The sequence below is a fragment of the Geotrypetes seraphini genome, chromosome 1 (assembly GCF_902459505.1).
Source record: "Geotrypetes seraphini chromosome 1, aGeoSer1.1, whole genome shotgun sequence".
Lineage (NCBI taxonomy): Eukaryota > Metazoa > Chordata > Amphibia > Gymnophiona > Dermophiidae > Geotrypetes > Geotrypetes seraphini.
Window position 1 is genome coordinate 147,077,391 of NC_047084.1, and position 18,777 is coordinate 147,096,167.

The 18,777-nt window shown below is 44.0% G+C and overlaps 1 protein-coding gene across 4 annotated transcripts in view; it reads right to left on the reverse strand.

Annotated features, from left to right (window-relative positions):
- Positions 1-18,777, reverse strand: part of MGAT4D (MGAT4 family member D) — a 263,615-nt gene that overhangs the window by 15,030 nt on the left and 229,808 nt on the right. For all 4 annotated transcript variants that reach the window (XM_033939678.1, XM_033939670.1, XM_033939662.1 and 1 more), the window contains 2 exons: positions 16,406-16,484; positions 16,203-16,281 (listed from right to left, as the gene is read on the reverse strand). In XM_033939678.1, the coding sequence (XP_033795569.1) occupies positions 16,203-16,281; positions 16,406-16,484 (158 nt within the window). The remainder of the gene's footprint in view (positions 1-16,202; positions 16,282-16,405; positions 16,485-18,777) is intronic.

The following is an 18,777-nucleotide window of genomic DNA, read 5'->3' on the forward strand; positions in this document are numbered from 1 at the left end:
CATCTTTTGTCCCTCCACACCAGCCCCATGCCCACCATTTTTCCTGTTCTGCCCTGGCCCCAGCCCCGCCCCCACACAAACTTTGTGTTTCCTTCCCCGAGCTATGGGCTGTTTCTTGAGGGCCTCCGCACATGCGTGGACATCGATGCCATGACATCACGCTCAAGCGCGCATGCATGTGATGTCATCATGTTGACATCTGCACATGCAAAGAGGCTCTCCAGGCATGGCCCTGAGCTTGGGGCCTTCCAAAACCCAGACAAACTGCCAACAAATATCTTCCTACTTGGGGCCATGACACTAATAATGCTTCATGACATTCATTCCTACCAAAACACCTGGCCTTGGTCACACATGCAGAACACAAATAAATCCTATGCAAATACAGGACCACAAACTAAAAGTCCTAATATACACAAACAAAATCCAAAGATGCCAGGCCCTGCATGCAGTAAAACACCAGAGAAATAGAAAGAAATACATTTCTTCCTGAACAATGCAAAATATAGACAACAGATGTAAATTCTGAAAACACACATTTCAATCACTAAATTGAAAATAAAATCACTTTTCCTACCTTTGTTGTCTGGTGACTATTTTTCTACTCATCTTTTCCGATCTTTGGTTTTACTTCCTTCTGTCTGTGCTCTTAACTGTCTCCAAAGCCTTCTTATCCAATTGCTGTTTTTTCTCTCCTTCTTTTTCTGCCCAGTATCCATCTTGACATTAATTTTAACATTCAACTTTCTTCCATTTTTCTGCTTCCTACTCAAATCTATCTATAATAATAATAATAACTACTTTATTCTTCTATACCGCCATAGTCAAAAGACTTCTAAGCGGTTCACATTCGAAGAAGGCTGGACAATCAGCGAATTACAGGATGCAAGAAGAGAGAGGTTACATAAGAAATAGATAGAGGACAGCAAATTACATCAGGTAGAAAGAGGGAAAAATATCATTGTGAGTGGAGAGGCATCTGTTAAGGAGATGAACTTGTCAAACAGAACGGTTTTAATTGATTTTCGGAATGCGCCATAGGTCAGACTGGCTCTATTTATAAGAACATAAGCAGTGTCTCCGCCAGGTCAGACCATAGGTTCATCCTGCCCAGCAGTCCGTTCCCCGCGGCGGCCCAAACAGGTCACGACCTGTCTGAATCACCAGAAGGGGCCCCCTTGCCACCTGGTTTCCCATTTAAGTCCTATCTTCCCATCGAAGTCCTAACCCTCTGGTCTTGCACATGCACGACCTGGTTGGGTTTCTATACCTTTTACCTGGATACCTCTCTCAGTATCCCACGATCCCTTTATCCCTCAGGAATCCGTCCAATCCCTGTTTGAATCCCTGTACCGTACTCTGCCTGATCACTTCCTCCAGTAGCGCATTCCAAGTGTTCACAACCCTTTGGGTGAAAAAAAACTTCCTTACATTTGTTTTGAACCTATCTCCCTTCAGTTTCTCTGAATGCCCCCTCGTACCTGTTGTCCCCTTCAGTCTGAAGAATCTGTCCCTATCCACCCTCTCTATGCCCCTCATGATCTTGAAGGTCTCTATCATATCTCCCCTGAGCCTCCTTTTTTCCAGAGAGAAGAGCCCCAGCCTATCCAACCTCTCAGCGTATGGGCAGTGTTCCAGCCCTCTTACCAGTTTCGTTGCTCTCCTTTGGACTCTCTCAAGTACCGCCATGTCCTTCTTGAGGTACGGCGACCAATACTGAACGCAGTATTCCAGATGTGGACGCACCATCGCTCGATACAATGGCATGATGACTTCCCGTGTCCTGGTTGTTATGCCCCTCTTTATGATGCCCAGCATCCTGTTGGCTTTTTTCGAGGCTGCTGCGCACTGTGCAGATGGCTTCAGTGATGCATCTACCAGCACACCCAAGTCTCTCTCAAGTCTGCTGTCTCCCAACAATGCCCCCCCCCCAATTTGTAGTTGAACAACGGGTTCTTTTTCCCTATATGCATGACCTTGCATTTTTCCACGTTAAAGCGCATTAAGTAGTTATCCAGCCAGGACTGCTGTCTGCTTGCTTGGAACATGAAGGTCCTGTCCAAAAAGGATTTATATTTGCAGCCTATGATCTTTGGGTACGTAAAGATGTTTTGATTTCTGGTTGGTTGTATAGGGTTGTGAAATATGAAGTGTGGTAGCAGGTAGGAAGGTGCTAGACCCCAGACCTGCTTGAAACAAATACAGGCAAATTTGAACAGTATTCGCGCCTCCATTGGCAACCAGTGCAACTTTTTGTAGTAAGGGCTAATGTGGTCGTTTTTCCTCAATCCGAAGATCAAGCGAACTGCTGTGTTTTGCACTATTCTTAATTTTTGTACTGTTTTTTTTTGGGATACCTAGATAAACAATGTTGCAGTAGTCCAGTATTGATAGGATCAGAGACTGCACCAGTAGTCTAAAGGATGTAGCGTCAAAGTATTTTCCAGAGTGTACAAAAGCATTTCTTCACCACTAAGTTCGTGTGGTCTGCCATGGTTAGATGTGTGTCCAGTCTGATACCCAGTATTTTTATGGTTTTTGAGATTTGGTATTCGTGCCCATTTAATTGTAGTGATGTTCTGGTAATTTTGTCCTTGGGACTTGCCAAGAAGACTTTTGTCTTTTCTGTGTTTAGTTTCAGTTTGAAGTCGGTTGTCCATTTTTCGATTTCGGGCATTATGTGAGAAAGGTTCAACTTTTTTAATAGATGGCCTAAGGAAGAGATGTAAATGTTGAATACTGCGGGTGATAGTGGGGAGCCTTGGGGAACCCACGAGGGGTTTTTCCATGGTTTAGAGAAATTTCCTTCGCTGGCTACTCGGTATGATCTATTGGTTAGGAATTCCTGGAACCATTTCTTTACCTTTCCTGAGAGCCCCTTTGTGTCTAGGTATAGTAGCATAATTTCATGGTCTACTAGGTTGAACGCACTACTAAGGTCTAGTTGCAAAATCAGTGCACTTTTATCCTTGCTGAAAAGATCGTAGAGGTGGTTTAGGATGGAAGCTATAACTGTTTCCGTGCTGTAACCCAGTGGAGTACCAAGGTGGGAGCGGTCCGCCACGGATGCATACCTTAGAAACATAGAAACATAGAAAGATGACGGCAGAAAAGGGCTATAGTCCATCAAGTCTGCCCATACTATTTACCCACCCTCTTAAGTCTACTGACCCCCTGAAGTATAATTGTAATTATACTGTCACTCTACTGACCCACTCATTCAAGTCCTAGTGACCCTATCCCTTGGCATGACCTCGTAGGGATCCTACATAGGTATCTCCATTTGTTCTTGAAGTCTGGGATGCTGCGTGCCTCGACCACCTGCACTGGAAGCTGTTCCATTGCTCAATCACTCTCTCCGTGAAGAAGTACTTTCCTGGCGTCTCCACGAAACTTCCCTCCCCTGAGCTTGAGCGGATGTCCTATTGTGGTCGAGGGTCCCTTTAGAAAGAAAGATATCACTTCCACCCTCGACCCGTCCCGTGATGTACTTAAATGTCTCAATCATGTCTCCCCTCTCCCTACGCTCTTCGAGAGTGTAGAGCTGCAATTTGCTCAGTCTTTTCTTCGTACGGGAGACCCTTTAGCCCCAGAGACCATCCTGGTGGCCATTCGCTGAACCGATTCAATTCTGAGCACATCCTTACGGTAATGTGGCCTCCAGAATTGTACACAGTATTCCAGATGAGGTCTCACCATGGCTCTGTACAATGGCATCATGACTTCAGGTTTCCTGTTGACGAAGCTTCTCTTGATACAACCTATCATCTGCCGTGCTTTAGATGAAGCCTTCTCCACTTGAGTGGCTGCTTTCATGTCAGCACTGATGATTACTCCTAAGTCTCGTTCTGCCGTAGTCCTGGTTAAAGTTTCTCCATTCAGGGTGTAAGTTCTGCAAGGATTTCCGTTACCTTGGGGGGGTGCACAACCAGCTCGGTTTTGAAGGCGATGTTGGACGCTTAGCTGTCTGGTTCTCACTGCCTCTAACGCCGGCCCTGCAGCTCCGGACTTCCCCACACCTGCTCCCCCCCGGATCGCTATTATTTTAAATGTTATGGCAGCCGCGGCACTGTATCCATCAGAGGAGACTTCTAACCTCGGCCTGCCCCAGTCGCCCCGCCTAGGAAGGAACTGCAAGTCACTGTTGCAGGAAGAGTTCCGGGGCAGGCTGAGGTTAGAAATCTCCTCTGACGGATACAGCGCCATGGCTGCCAAAACATTTAAAATAATAGCGATCCGGGGGGGGGGGGGAGGAGCAGGTGTGGAGAAGTCCAGAGCTGCAGGGCCGGCGTTAAAGGGAGTAAGAGCTGATGGTGCCGCAGAGTCCCACAGGGGGAGGGAGGAAGGAAGAAGAGGAACCGAAGCATGGCAATTTTAGGGGAGCAGGTGTGGGGAAGTCCAGAGCTGCAAGGGAGAATGCTGCTGTACCCAGCTGGAGGGAGAAGGAAGATGAGGGAGGGAATGAAAGGAGATGCCAGGGCTTGGAGGGAAGGAGGAAGGTATGCCAGGCTAAGGGAAAAGGAAGGGGGAGATGTCAGAGCATGGAGGGGGAGGGAAAGATGGAAGAAAAGGAAAGGAGAGAGATGCCAGAGAATCAGGGAAGGGAAGATACCAGACTGTGGGGTGCGAAGGAAAGAAAGGAGAAGAGAGAGATGCCAGAGCATAGGGAATGGGTTGGTGACAGAGAGAAAAAAATGAAGAGGTGGCAGAGCTGAAATCAATCATGTACAAAGGAGAGAAGGGGCACAGGATAGATAGTTATGAAAGGAGCATAGAAAGAAGGAAGATGTTGTATGGAAGAGAGAGAAGGCAGACATTGGATGGAAAGGGCAGAGAGGGCAGTGACTGGAAGGGACGAGACAGAAGGTGAACAGAAGTTTATAAGCATTGCTGGCCTACCCGTTGAGGTGTTCCTAATGGTGGTGGTGGTGGCGGCAGCGTGTCAATGTGTTGAGAGGAAGAGGTGGTCTGGGAAATTCTGCTGAGCAAACTCTGGACTCATTTCCACCCCCCCAGTTAGTCCACTCCACTCAACTGGTTCACACACTGAGTGGGTCTTTGGGTGTTGTGCCTGGGTAATTGTTTTGGGATCTCTTCTAGTGGTTTGTCAGTATCTCCTTGTGGTCCAAGGAAGGAAACTTTGTTAACCTTAGCATTGACCTTCAGAATATGTTTGTAACAGCGCTGCTTGTGTGGCATTAGACTATGTAGTGATCGAAAGAAAAAACCAGATCTTTGCACATTTTTGCACTATAGGGTGGGTGTATGAGGAGATTCACATTTCCTGCACAGCTAAGTCCTTGTGAAGTTACCTTGTTCTTTCTGTATTTGACATCTAGCAAGGTCTCTGTTTGGAAGGAAAGAACTAAGCTTAAAAATGAAGTGGCCACAAATTATGGTAAAAGCAGATAGCATTGCTGATTTTAAGAAAGATTTGGACAAATTCCTGGAGAAAAAGTCCATAGTCTGTTATTAAGATATGGGGGAAGTGTCTGCTTGCCCTGGATCGGTGGCATGGAATGTTGCTACTCTTTGGGTTTTGACCAGATACTAGTGACCTGGATTGGTTACCATGAGAATGGGCTACTGGGCATGATGGACCATTGGTCTGACCCAGTTAGGCTATTCTTATGTTATGTTCTCATCTGTAGGGGCCTTTGTTTTCACTTCTTATTTTAATGTATTTTTTTTCTGGGAACTTATCAGTGTTTTTTAGAATGGGAACAAAAATGGAAGAGAATTAATGTGTGTGAAATGGTTTTTTTTTACTAATTTCTTCAGCTAAATAATTAAATCCACTTCAACCAGACATAGGAGAACTCACGCACCATTCACACACCCTCCAACCAAAATCGTCAAAAGAAAAAAAACTGTTCGACAACCTCCTAATACTCGACCCCCAACTCTACAACCTATTGACTTCGACCACAGACTACAAAACCTTCAAAAAAGAAATAAAAACCCTTCTATTCAAAAACACATAAAACCGAACTAACACAGTCAGAACTGTCCCAAGCATCACCTGCAACTACTCCATATGTACTTCTGATGTCATGAGAATTCAGACATAATTTATATTATGTTTGGATTAATGGTTACATATATGAGGTTCAATAAAAGAAAATTTTCAGTGCCTGTTTCTATTATGACCATTTATTTTTCATGGTTATTACAAAAAATATTTTTTTACATGGAGGGGCATCAAAAAATGATCGGCCCCGGGTGCCACATACCCTAGGTACGCCACTGGCCAGAGCATGGGGGAAGGGGAGGAGACAGATACCAGACCTAGGAGGAGGAAAAAAGGAAGGAGACAGATACTGGATCTGAGGGGAAAAAAGGAGGAGATATGCTAAAATCTGCTGGGAGGGAGGGAGGAAGGAAAGAAGGAGAGAAAGAGGCAGAGAAAGGGGTGGGGGTGTTGTAAGCAGATTAGAAAGACTACAGAGAGAAAGGCCTGGACGAAAGGGGAAAGACAGGAGGAAGATGCAGGACTATGGGAGGTTCAAACAGAGAGAGAGGGAGAGAGAGGGAGACCTGGAACAACGGTACAAAGGAGAACTGGCACTGGATCTGGGGAGGATAATAGAGGGAAAAGAGAGAGAGGCCTGGACCCAAAGGGGTTGGGGCTGGATTGTGAAAGAAATGTTGGATGCAAAAGAAAGAAGGGAAGAAAGATTGGATGCACAGTCAGAAGAAGGAAGTGCAACCAAGAGACTCATGAAATCACCAGACAACAAAGGTAGGAAAAATGATTTTATTTTCAATTTAGAGATCAAAATGTGTCTGTTTTGAGAATTTATATCTGCTGTCTATATTTTGCACTATATGTGTCTATTTTTCGATAGTTAATGAGGTGATATTGCATATTTTAAAGTAATCTGTTTGACATCTTTGAAAAAAATCCCTGAAACTCGTAAATGATAATTAACATTTTCTCTGCGTACTGTGTGCTTTGTGGTTTTTTTTATATATTTTATGTTTACCATTATGAATTAATAAGATATTGTGTGTACATGAAAATGAATGGAAGAAATTGGGGGCAGGGCTGGGGGTGGGCCTAGGGCGGAACTGAATATTAATAGATGTCCTGTTTTGATGAAAAAATTAATGGTCACATTAGTCTTACCTCCCCGATGCTGCTGCTGCTAATCGTCAATCACTGCCTGGCTGGCCCGGAATGTCCTCTCCGACGTCAGAATTGACGTTGGAAAGAAGACTTCTTGTCAGCGATTAACAGCAGCAGCGGGGAGGTAAGACTGCAGCGGCGCGGACCAGGGGAAAGGAAGAAGAGAGGCTTTTTCCCCCCCCCCCACGGCAGGGAGGGAAGGATGTAGGCAGGCAAGCTGGCTGGCTTTAGCACAGCAGGGAGGGAGGGAGATAGGTAGGCAGGCTGGCTGGCTTTGGGGGTGGACAAAATCTGGAAGGCACTGGGGGCACTAAGGACACAGGAAGGAGGCACTGGGGCACTATGGACACAGGACGGAGGCACTGGGGGCACTATGGACACAGGACGGAGGCACTGGGGGGCATTATGGACACAGGACGGAGGCACTGGGGGCCATTATGGACACAGGACGGAGGCACTGGGGGCACTATGGACACAGGACGGAGGCACTGGGGGCACTATGGACACAGGAAGGAGGCACTGGGGGCACTATGGACACAGGAAGGAGGCACTGGGGGCACTATGGACACAGGAAGCAGGCACTGGGGGCACTATGGACACAGGAAGGAGGCACTGGGGGCACTATGGACACAGGAAGGAGGCACTGGGGGCACTATGGACACAGGAAGGAGGCATTGGGGGCACTATGGACACAGGAAGGAGGCATTGGGGGCACTATGGACACAGGAAGGAGGCATTGGGGCCACTATGGACACAGGAAGGAGGCACTGGGGGCACTATGGACACAGGAAGGAGGCACTGGGGGCACTATGGACACAGGATGGAGGCACTGGGGGCACTATGGACACAGGATGGAGGCACTGGGGGCACTAAGGACATGGGAAGGAAGTACTGGACACAGGAAGGAGGCATTGGGGGCACTATGGACACAGGAAGGAGGCACTGGGGGCACTATGGACACAGGATGGAGGCACTGGGGGCACTAAGGACACAGGACGGAGGCACTGGGGGCACTAAGGACATAGGAAGGAAGGAGGGAGGGAATAGAAAGGAACAATTGTTGGGCCTGAGTGCAGAAAGAAAGAAATGAAAGAAAGGATACACAGTCAATTAATAGATGTCCCCTTTTGATGAAAAAAATAAATGGTCACGTTACCTCTGACTTACTTTCTCTGCAGCAGAGTCGGCAGCCGCGCTGAGGTGCAGGAAGGTCCCGTGATGACTTGTCTGCTGGCTCTGCTCCGGAAGAAGTAAGTTATATCGGAGGGGGTGGACTCGGCAGACACAGTCATTGCAGGACATTGCCGCAACTCCCTGCGTCTGCTGTGTCCACCCCCTCCGACGTAACTTACTTCTTCCGGAGCAGAGCCAGCAGATGAGTCATTGCGGGACTTTCCAGCATGCGGCTGCCAAGTCTGCTCCTGAGCAAGTACGTCGGAGTGGGGTGGACTGGCAGCCGGCAGCTACAGTCATCGTGAGACCTTGTTGCATGAAGGGAGAGAAAGGAGCAGGACTGCTGGAATGGAAGAGTGTTGGAGGGAAAGAAAGGGTGCAGGGTGGTATGGAAGGTTGGTGCTGATGGAATTGATGTACAGAGAAAGGGGAGAGACATAAGGGGGAAGGATATTGGAGGGAAAGAAAGGGGGCAGATGTTGATTGAAGAGGGGTGGATGGAGAGAGAAAGGGCAGACATTGGATGGTAGTGGGGAGCCTATGCTGGATGGAAGTGCAGATGGGAGAGATAGGGAAGCAAATGCAGGAAGGAAATGGGAGAAGAGAAAGGGGAGCAGACGCTGGATGGAAGTAGACAGAGGCGAAGGTACTAGATGGAAGGGTTGGAGAAAGGAGGGCACATGATGGGGAGAAAAGGATTGAGTTAGGGAAATATTGGAGGGGTGAGGGAAAGAGGTGGCAAGCTTTAGGTAGACAGTAAATAAGGACATTGATGAGGGTAGTAAGAACGTAATCTAGACAGATGCAGAAAATAAATTGAAAAGGAAAATGAGGGAAAAAGGGAAAGGGAGAAGTGTGGGAGAGGGAAGGAGAGGAGAGAGATGCCAGACCAATGGGGGTGAAAGGAGAGATGGAAGGGGGAGGCATACAGTTTCTGGAAGGGGCATAGAAGGAGAGAAGATGCCATATAGGGGAAGAGAGATGGCAGACAGTGGATGGAAGGAAGAGAGTTACAAGAAGATGAGGAAAGCAGAAACCACAGAAGAGAAAGGTAGAAAAAAATTTTCTATTTATTTATTGCTTAAGGAGACATGTGTCACTGTTTCTGTGGAGCATTGTTTGCAGAGTCCAACTTCTTGCTGGTTCAATTTAACCTTTGTCTATGTAATTCTATTTTATCCCCCCTTTTACAAAACTATTAAGATGATGATCTTGCCTGTGTTTTGTTATCAGATTGGTATGTTGCCAGTTTATTTTCAAGGGTCCTTTTATAAAAAATTAAATAGTATTCTCATAAAATTTATTTGGCTGGGTAAAACTCCCAGAGTAGCCTTGGCATCTTTACAAAGGCCAATTTCAGAGGGAGGGGTAAATTTTCCCAATTTTTATAGGTATCATCAAGCCTATATTTTGTGCCAGGGTATGTACTGGGTCCTCCCAGAGCTCATGGAAAAACTCCCAGATTGGTTGTGGCTTGAATGGCAACTCATGTCTCCTTTGTGCCTTTGTCATGTGCTCAGTATCAAAATGCCTAGTTACAGTAAAGATAACAGAATATTAGCTGATACATGGAAAACATTGCGTTATGTAAGTAATTTAACAATTCCAATTCACAAATCTACAAATCAATCCATATGGCTGAACTCCAAGATTCAAATTGGCGGAGAAAGGCTCGCCTGGAAGCATTGGATGATAGCAGGAATATGTTTATTAGATGATGTTATCTCTAATGGTAAAATGCTTGAATTTTCACAGTTGCAACATAAATATGGTCTTAATAAATCAGAATGTTTTAGATGGTTGCAACTGAAGCAAGCCATTCAGGATGGAAAAACCTTAGTAATCATTTTAGTATGGAGTTCTTATGCTTTCAGGCAGACTTCTTGGGTCACCAGGCCGCCCAGTGGTATAAATTGCTGACTAGATTTATTAAAAAGAAATTAAACACTGGTCTGAGAGACATTTGGAGTATTGAGATTAAGCACCAAATTACTGCATCTCAATGGCCACGAATTTGGACTTGGAGGATGAGATGTACAGTCTCGGCATCTATGAGACAAACTTGGTTTTTTCTGTTACATAGAGCATTATGGACCCCTGTTCAATTACAAAAATTGGATAGGTCTAAGTCTAATAAATGTTGGCACTGTCATCTCGAAGCAGGGACTTTAGATCATTTATTATTCTATTGTCCATTTATTATAAATTTCTGGAAATCAATTTGAGATCAAATTAGTTGTTTATTAGATAATCCAGTGGCATTATCATATGATACTGTGCTATTTGGTATGGCAATGAGAGCAAAAAGTCAGATTTATACAAATAATAACAAATTATTACTTATAATGACTGGGGTTACCATTCAACAAATTACATATAATTGGAAAAATTGGAGTAGATTAAATTATAATTTCTGGTGGAATTCCTTATGTCATGTTTATAAAATGGAAAGATTTATTGCAATACAGAGCAGTTTTTTCAGGAAATTTCAGGATGTGTGGGAGCCATTTACAAAGTATTGTAATTACATTTTATTTTATTTTTTTCCCCTTAAATTTACAAGTTTGATTGTGAGGGGGGAGGAGAGGGTAAATTTATTGTTACATATTGTATAAGGTATTGATTAAATGATAGGAAAGGGTGGGAGATAAGAGCATATTATTTGTACCATTGATGATTATTAAGTGTTATATTTATTGTTAATAATTTGTTTGGATATATTGTTACACTTATTGTAAATTTGAAAATGAATAAAGAATTAAAAAAAAAAAAAGAGCTGTTACCTCCGTAGTTAAAATCCACACTACAGTTTTGTAAAAGACGGAGGGCTTAGTTTGTGATTACATATTCCATACTAGGCGAAGGTGTTTTCTGTGCTCTTCATTGCAGTATGTAAGATGCTGCCTTTTCCTAGGTACTCACACATGTGTGACGTGTGGATTGTTACTAAAAATCATGTTTTGATATAGTGGGGGGGGGGGGGGTCAAAAAATGATGGGCCCCAGGTGTCACAAATGCTAGGTACGCCACTTCTATAACCTTTTCTGAATCCTGATTGATGTTCACTAAGGATGTTAAATTTGTCTAGGTAGTTCACTAGTTCCAAGTTGACCAAACCTTCCTGAAGCTTAGTGAATAGGGGGATGCTTGCTATAGGATGTCAGGGCTATTGAGTTTTTCTGATCTTTGGGGATAGGTGTAATCAGTATGTCTCCCATGTTCTCATTCAATATTCCGTTAGTAAGAGTAGATGTAAGCCAAGTGAATAGTTCCTTTTTAAAGTCTAGTGGAGCAACTTTCATGATTTTAGGGGGAATTCGTCCAGTAGGCAGTTTGACTTGGTGTATTTATTGAATAAAGTTAGGAATTGATGCCAGTTTGGAAACTCGAAGTGGTCCCAGAGCATGTCTGCTCTGGATTCCTGATCGTGGGGGCCGAAGTAGAAATCTGTGTTGGTTTTGGGTATTGTAGCTCTTAGTCAGCGATTTTGTTATTAAAGAAATTGGCTAGGGTTTGAGCAGATGGAGTGCTTTCGTTGTCCTTTTTCAGGATTTGAGTTGTGTCTGTTAGCGTTTTTACTAGTTTGAACAGTTCTTTACTATTTATTTTTGATGTACCTATTTTCAGTGCGTAATGTTTTGTGTGTTTTTCTTTGATCAGAGTTTTGTATATTTTCATTTTTTTGTTTCCAGTTTGTCTTGTCTTTTTCTTTGTTTATTTTTTTCCAGATTATCTCCAATTTTCTTAGTTCCTGTTTGCAGGCTAATAGTTCTGAATAGAACCATTCATTTAGTATACTTTTTTTTCTTTTTGTATGTTTGGTATGGTGCCAATTGGTCTAATAGTTTCTTACTGAATTTTCTCCATCTTGTTGGGAAATCCTATATTTCTTTGGTTTTGGGTCATAGTTCGTAATGAGTCCAGAATTCAGTTGGGTTTATAATACCGCAACTGGTTATTGTTTTTGCGTTTTCGCTTATGTATTTAGGTTGGAATGACTTCTTTTGCTAGCGTAGGTTGAATTTGCCAATATAATGGTCTGACCAAATGCATTTTTCCCAGGCCCCTGTATTGTATTTAATCTTTGGGTCGGGGGTTTCCTTTTTAGAAAAGGTAACTATGTCTGGTTGATACCCCTTCTCGTGTGTTATCTCTGTATCTGGCATTGAGAAATTGAGCGACGTTAAGAAGGCATCAATTTCAGTCACTTCTGGTTTTTCCTTTTGCTCTAGGTGTAAGTTTATGTCGCCCAGTAGTAGGTTGTACGATCCTTTTAGGCCATTTAGCGTAAGGAATTCGAAGAATTCTTCTCTAGCGTTTGACCATTTTTTGGGAGGGATATAAAATAAAGTCGCAATTAGTGATTCTTCTAATTGGGCATTTGTGATCTTGCAAGTTAGTATTTCTAGGTTATCTGAAATTTTGGAGTCTATCTTGTTGTAAAGGATTCTTTTAAGATAATCGCTAGACCACTCCCTTTTTTCCAGCTTCTTGATAGTGGAAGTATTTTGTATCCCTGTGGTAGAATTTCTTAAATGATAATGTCCGTGTCAGAGACCAACCATGTTTCTGTCAGAAACAGGAGGTCAGGATTTGTTTGCACTATCCAATCGTTTATTATATGTGCTTTATTTCTCACGGATCGGGTATTTAGATAGAGTCCCTTAAAGTTTCCATAGTTGTTTGGGATGGGAGTTTCAGTACATGTTAGCTTTTTTAGGTTTCTGTTTTTGGTCTTATTTCTGTAAGGTTTGAAGGGTTTTCGGGTGGTGTTCATGATTGGGATTTGAAGTGGACCTTGCTTTAGACACTTTTGCAAAAGTCAGTGGGAGCCTGTTGATTTGGTTAGTTTAATTGGTCTGTGCAAGGAGAGGTGGGTATGAATTGGTTGTGGTGAATTTTCATCATTGCCCCAGCATCTGAAGCAGATTAGATACAGTACCCCTAAGAATAGTTGGTGTTTGTTAAAAATTGCCATTATTGTTAGGAGGCTTAATGTAAGTAGTTAGATAACGTGGGGTTGGAAGACTAAAAAAACTTGTTTTGCGTTGGCTGGTTTTATTTTTTGTGCATTTTCAGGCTATATTTTGGTTTATTCAAAGATATTCTTGTCGTGTTGTAGCAGACTGCGCTTTTGGTTTAGTAATAAATAGAGATGTCATGCAGTAGCTGGTTTTGCTTGTCATGCAATAGTGGGTTTTTACTTTTGGTTGACAAAAGGTGTTCTTATCTTGTCTTGTAGTGGATTTTGTTTGTCATGTAGTACTAGGTTATGCTTTTTTGTTGTTAATGGATGAGCTTATCATGCAGTGCCTAGTTATGATTGGCATACAGTAACAGGTTATATACATGCAGTAGTAACAAGTTATATTTTGAAGGTAATAAGATATAATTACCGTGTGGACTTGATCTCAGTTGTTTCACACAGTCGCTTCACAAAGGCGCATGCTAAGGCGCACGCACCTTTGCCGTGCGCCTTAGCCGACGCACTAAACGGCTGAGCGCCATTCTCTCTGTTGGAATTTAAGTTGTTCCCGGCAGGCCTGAGATGGGTGGAGCAGGCTCTCATGCTCAGCGGGGCCGGAAACGAGGCTCGGAAGCAGAGACGAATTGGTGGCTGTGGGTGCTGGCCGGTAGTTTTCCCCCCTACAGATCTGGCTTCAATGTTGAGCCAATCTTGCTGCTGCTGACGCTGGGGCTTGAGTGCGACTCCTTCCCCCTCTGCTTGATTCAAAAACTGCTCCTGGCAGGCCTGGGATGGGCCATGTCTTCCCTTCCCCTCTATTCTTCTCCCTCTTTCTTCTCCCCTATTCCCATCTATCTATAAACAGCATTTCTTCCATTTTCTTCCCTTCCCCACTCTTCCCATCCCTTTGCACCATCGCCTCCCGCTCTCTCCTCCTCCATCCTTGTGTACCATCTCCTCCCTCTCTTTTCCTCTCTTATGGTCTGACATCTGTCTTCCCCCTTTCCCCCCTCTTATTATCTGGGATCTTTATCCTCTCCTTCCCATAGTCTGGCATCTCTCTCCCCTCTTTACTTTCCCTTCTCCCCCCCCCCCCTTTGTGGTCTGGCATCTTGCTGTCTTTCCCTATCTCCTCCTTTCTTTCCCTGGTCTGACATTGCTCTCTTCTTCTCCCCACTCCCTTCCCCATCCAATGGTGTGACATCTCTCTCCCTTCCCCTCCCATGGTCTAGTATCTCTATCTGCCCCTTCCCTTTCTTCCCCTGGAGGTCTAGGGCATCTTTCTTCCCCATTCCCATGGTCCAGCATCTTTCTCCCCTCCCCCCCCGATCCTGTGCTTACTCACCTGGCGCTGCTACAACCCTTCAGCCATTGTCAGTGAACTAAATATGCTGTCTTCGGTGCACAGGATCCCATGGAGGAAGGGAGGGAGGACGATGCCAGATAGGTGTGTGGCGTGGGGTGGGGATGCTGGAGGAAGAGGACTCTGGATAGGTGTGCGGTGCGGGGGTGGAACTGGAGGACTCTGGATAGGTGTACAGTGTGTATGGGGTGGAGCTGGAGAGGGAGTAGGACTTTGGATAGGTGCGCAGCATGGGAGAGAGCTGGAGATGTTGGAGGACTCTGGATAGGTGTGTGGCATGTGGGGAGCTGGAGAAGGAGGACAACTCCGGATAGGTGTGCAGCGTGGGGGTGGGGGGGCTGGAGAGGGAGGATAACTCCAAATAGGTGCTGGGGTGGGGAGGGAGGAGGACTCCGGATATGTGCGTGTGGGGAGGAGAAGAACTCTGGATAGGTTGAACTGCTGTAGGATTACTAGATATCCGGTTTCCCCGGACAAAAGTTGTTAAATTGAAAATCTGCCTGGACTTCCGACACAGCTCTCAAAAAGAGGACATGTTCAGAGAATTCCGGACATCTGGTAACTTTACACCTCCCCCATTGATTAACCAAAAGCAGGGAGCCTGTCTGGTCTCCATGCTGCTTGTTCTCTGCTCCCCTATTAGTCCTTTGGTCTAATATTCCTCAGCTAGATAAGCTGCAGGGTTGGTGAATGCATTAACCTAGGAGACGCTATATACCACATCGCTTTGGGGAAGGCGATGGCTTCCGCAACCGAGGGCGTTATTTGGATTTTATAATATAGCCTCGCCCAAACCCAGGGGAATGTCAGCATTTATCTCCAGAGTCCTTTTGATGGGAAAAAAAGCCATCCTCACCAACTGGCTCTCCCGTGATCCCCCGTCATATGCATAATGGAGATCCCTAATGATAGTGCACGCAACACTGGAGAGACGCATGGTGGGAGACATGACTCTTGGCCCGGGTCGCAAATTTTGTCAGGTGTGTGAGCACTTCTGGCAGGACCTCACACCGCGTGCTCGCAGACTTTTGAATCTTTAAGATTTTATTCCCACTCTCAGCTGTTGGACTGGCCATGGATTCTTGGGGAGGGGAAGGGAACTGATTATATTGTTGAAAATGTTATTTCCTGACTGGTACTACTGTTTGTATTTGCTTCTTACTGCTGGAATAATAAAAATCATTTAAACATAACCTAGGAGACACCGGCCTTCCTTCCTGCTCTACCCTGCAGCTCTATATCCTGAAGTATAGGAGACACTCACTGAACTGTTGCCCATATTAGTTTAAGTTTTCTTTCTCCTTTTTCTGCTAACTTTGGGTATCAGTATTACGTCTTATCGTATCCTCAATGGAATTCTCAGTCTTACACATTATGCATACACAGTAGAGATAATTACAAAACCCCATTGTCCCTCCCCATCCCTGTTGAGCCACCAAGGGATGACAATTTTCAGCCTCAAAAATAATTTTAACATTAGGGTAAATGTATTGAAAATTGTGGTCATCATTGAGTGTATTCTACATAAATAATATAGACTGTTTTCAGAATACAAACCATAAAACATTTACCTAATTTTAAATATCCATCTTCAGTTTGGTTGCTAAACAAATTTTTACTTTCTAAGAAGACTTTTGGTAAATTGGCTTTCTAAGAGGAACACAGAGAAGAAAAGAACAAATGAACAAAGCAAGCAATGGCACATTGACAAACAGTAAATCATTTTTGTTTAAACATTTGTTCTTAGGAATTCTACCTGGCAATGAACACTTACCTCATCAGGTAAAACTTCTACACTAGTGTTTATCATCTTGTCCGCAGGATGCTTTGTATTTCCACTTCTAAACCGGTACCTTTAAAAAGACCAAAAAAAATTTGCATGTCTGTCCTATACCGGCCTTAGTTCTTTACATCCTTCATTTTCTAATTAGAGATCCTCTATTTTTATTCCACACTTTTTTGAATTCATCACCATTTTCCTCTCCACCACTTCCCTTGGGAGGGCATTCCAGGCATCTACCATCCTCTCTGTGAAGAAGAATTTCCTAACATTGCTCCTAAGTCTTCCTCCCTGTAACCTCAAATTATGCCCTCTACAATTTTTTCTTCTCTGGAAAAGATTTGGTTCTATATTAATGCCTTTCAAGTATTTAAATGTCTTTATCATATCTCCCCCCCGTCCCTCCTCTCCTCCAGAGTATACATATTTAGGTCTTCCAGTCTCTTCTCATACTTCTTTTGGTTCAAACCCCTTACCATTTTTGTCGCCTTCCTCTGGACCGCTTCAAGTCTTTTTGTATCTTTCGCCAGATACAGCTTCCAAAACTGAACACAATACTCCAAGTGCGGCCTCATCAATGATCTATACAGGGGCATCAACACCTCCCTTCTTCTGCTGGTTATTCCTCTTTCTATACAGCCTAGCATCCTTCTGGCTACAGCCTCCGCCTTATCACTGTTTAGATGCCTTTAGATCCTCAGAAACAATCACCCTAAGGTCCCTTTCGCCATCTGTGCTTATCAGCCTCTCACCTCCCAGCACATATGGTTGCCTCGGATTTCTACTCCCCAAATGCAACACTCTGCACTTCTTCACATTGAATATTAATTGCCAGATACTAGACCATTCTTCTAACTTTTTCAGATCCTTTTTCATGTTTTCCACTCCCTCTGGGGTGTCCACTCTGTGACAAATCTTGGTATCATCCGTAAAAAGGTTAACCTTACCCTTCAGCAATGTCACTCACAAACATATTGAACAGAATCGGTGCCAGCACCGAGCCTTGATGCACTCCACTACTCACCTGACCCTCCTCTGAGTGAATTCCACTTACCACTATCCTCTGGCATATGTCCGTCAACCAGTTTCTAATCCAGTTCATCACTTTGGGCCCAAACTTCAGCCTATGGAATTTGTTTAAGAGCCTCCTATGAGGAGATCTTGTGGGGACAGAGCTTAACAGCTTTGAGCTCTGTTTAAATCTAAGTTTTTCTTTTATAAACTAATGCCATGTTGTATTTACTTTTTCGGATGTTGCAAATAAAAACAAAAATTTAATTTTTCTTTTGTAATAAACTATTTATACATAATGTGTTACTAGAAAATTAATGGTCATCTAAACTTGAATCTTAAGCAGTATTTGAAGACATTTGAATTTAAATTTATACTATTGTGATTATCATCTTGCAAAATATGCTGTTGAAATATGCAGAAAATGTAAAACATGAAATAATCGACAAAAATTATTTTGTTTTAAAGTACTTCACGTTATATTCTAATACTTTAAATCAGGGGTGCCAACATACAGCTAACAGACTGCTTCTGATTCAAAGGTCTTCTTCGTTTGGCTTGTATAGCCAGAATGGAAATATATATTATCCCAGGACAAGCAGGCAGTCTATTCTCACTCCACAAGAAAGGCTCAAAGATGGAGGCAGCAAACTACAGACCAGTGAGTCTCACATCAATAGTGAGCAAACTAACGGAAACTCTAATCAAACGTCAATTGGATACGATTCTAAATGAGGAGAATCTACGGGATCCCCGTCAACATGGATTTACTAAGGGGAGATCCTGCCAATCCAACCTGATCAGCTTCTTTGACTGGGTGACGGGGAAGCTGGATGCTGGGGAGTCCCTGGACATCGTATACCTGGACTTTAGCAAAGCATTCGATAGAGTACCACACCACAGGTTGCTGAGCAAGATGAGTTCTATAGGATTGGGCGACACATTGACGAAAAGGATTGGGAACTGGTTTGGAGGTAGGCTTCAGAGGGTAGTGGTGAACGGCACCCCCTCCAAAACGACGGAGGTGATCAGTGGAGTGCCACAGGGCTCCGTCCTGGGCCCGATCTTGTTCAACATCTATATAAGAGACTTGGCAGAAGGGCTCCGAGGTAAAATAACATTATTCGCCGATGACGCCAAACTAAGCAATGTAGTGGGCAAAAGCACAACAGACAAAAATTCAATGCCCGACAACATGATGCACTACCTACTTCTACTGGAGCACTGGTCTAGGTCCTGGCAACTCAGCTTCAATGCCAAAAAAATGCAAAGTCATGCACCTGGGCAGCCAAAATCCATGCAAGACTTACACCCTCAATGACGAGATCCTAACAAGAACTGAAGCAGAACGAGAC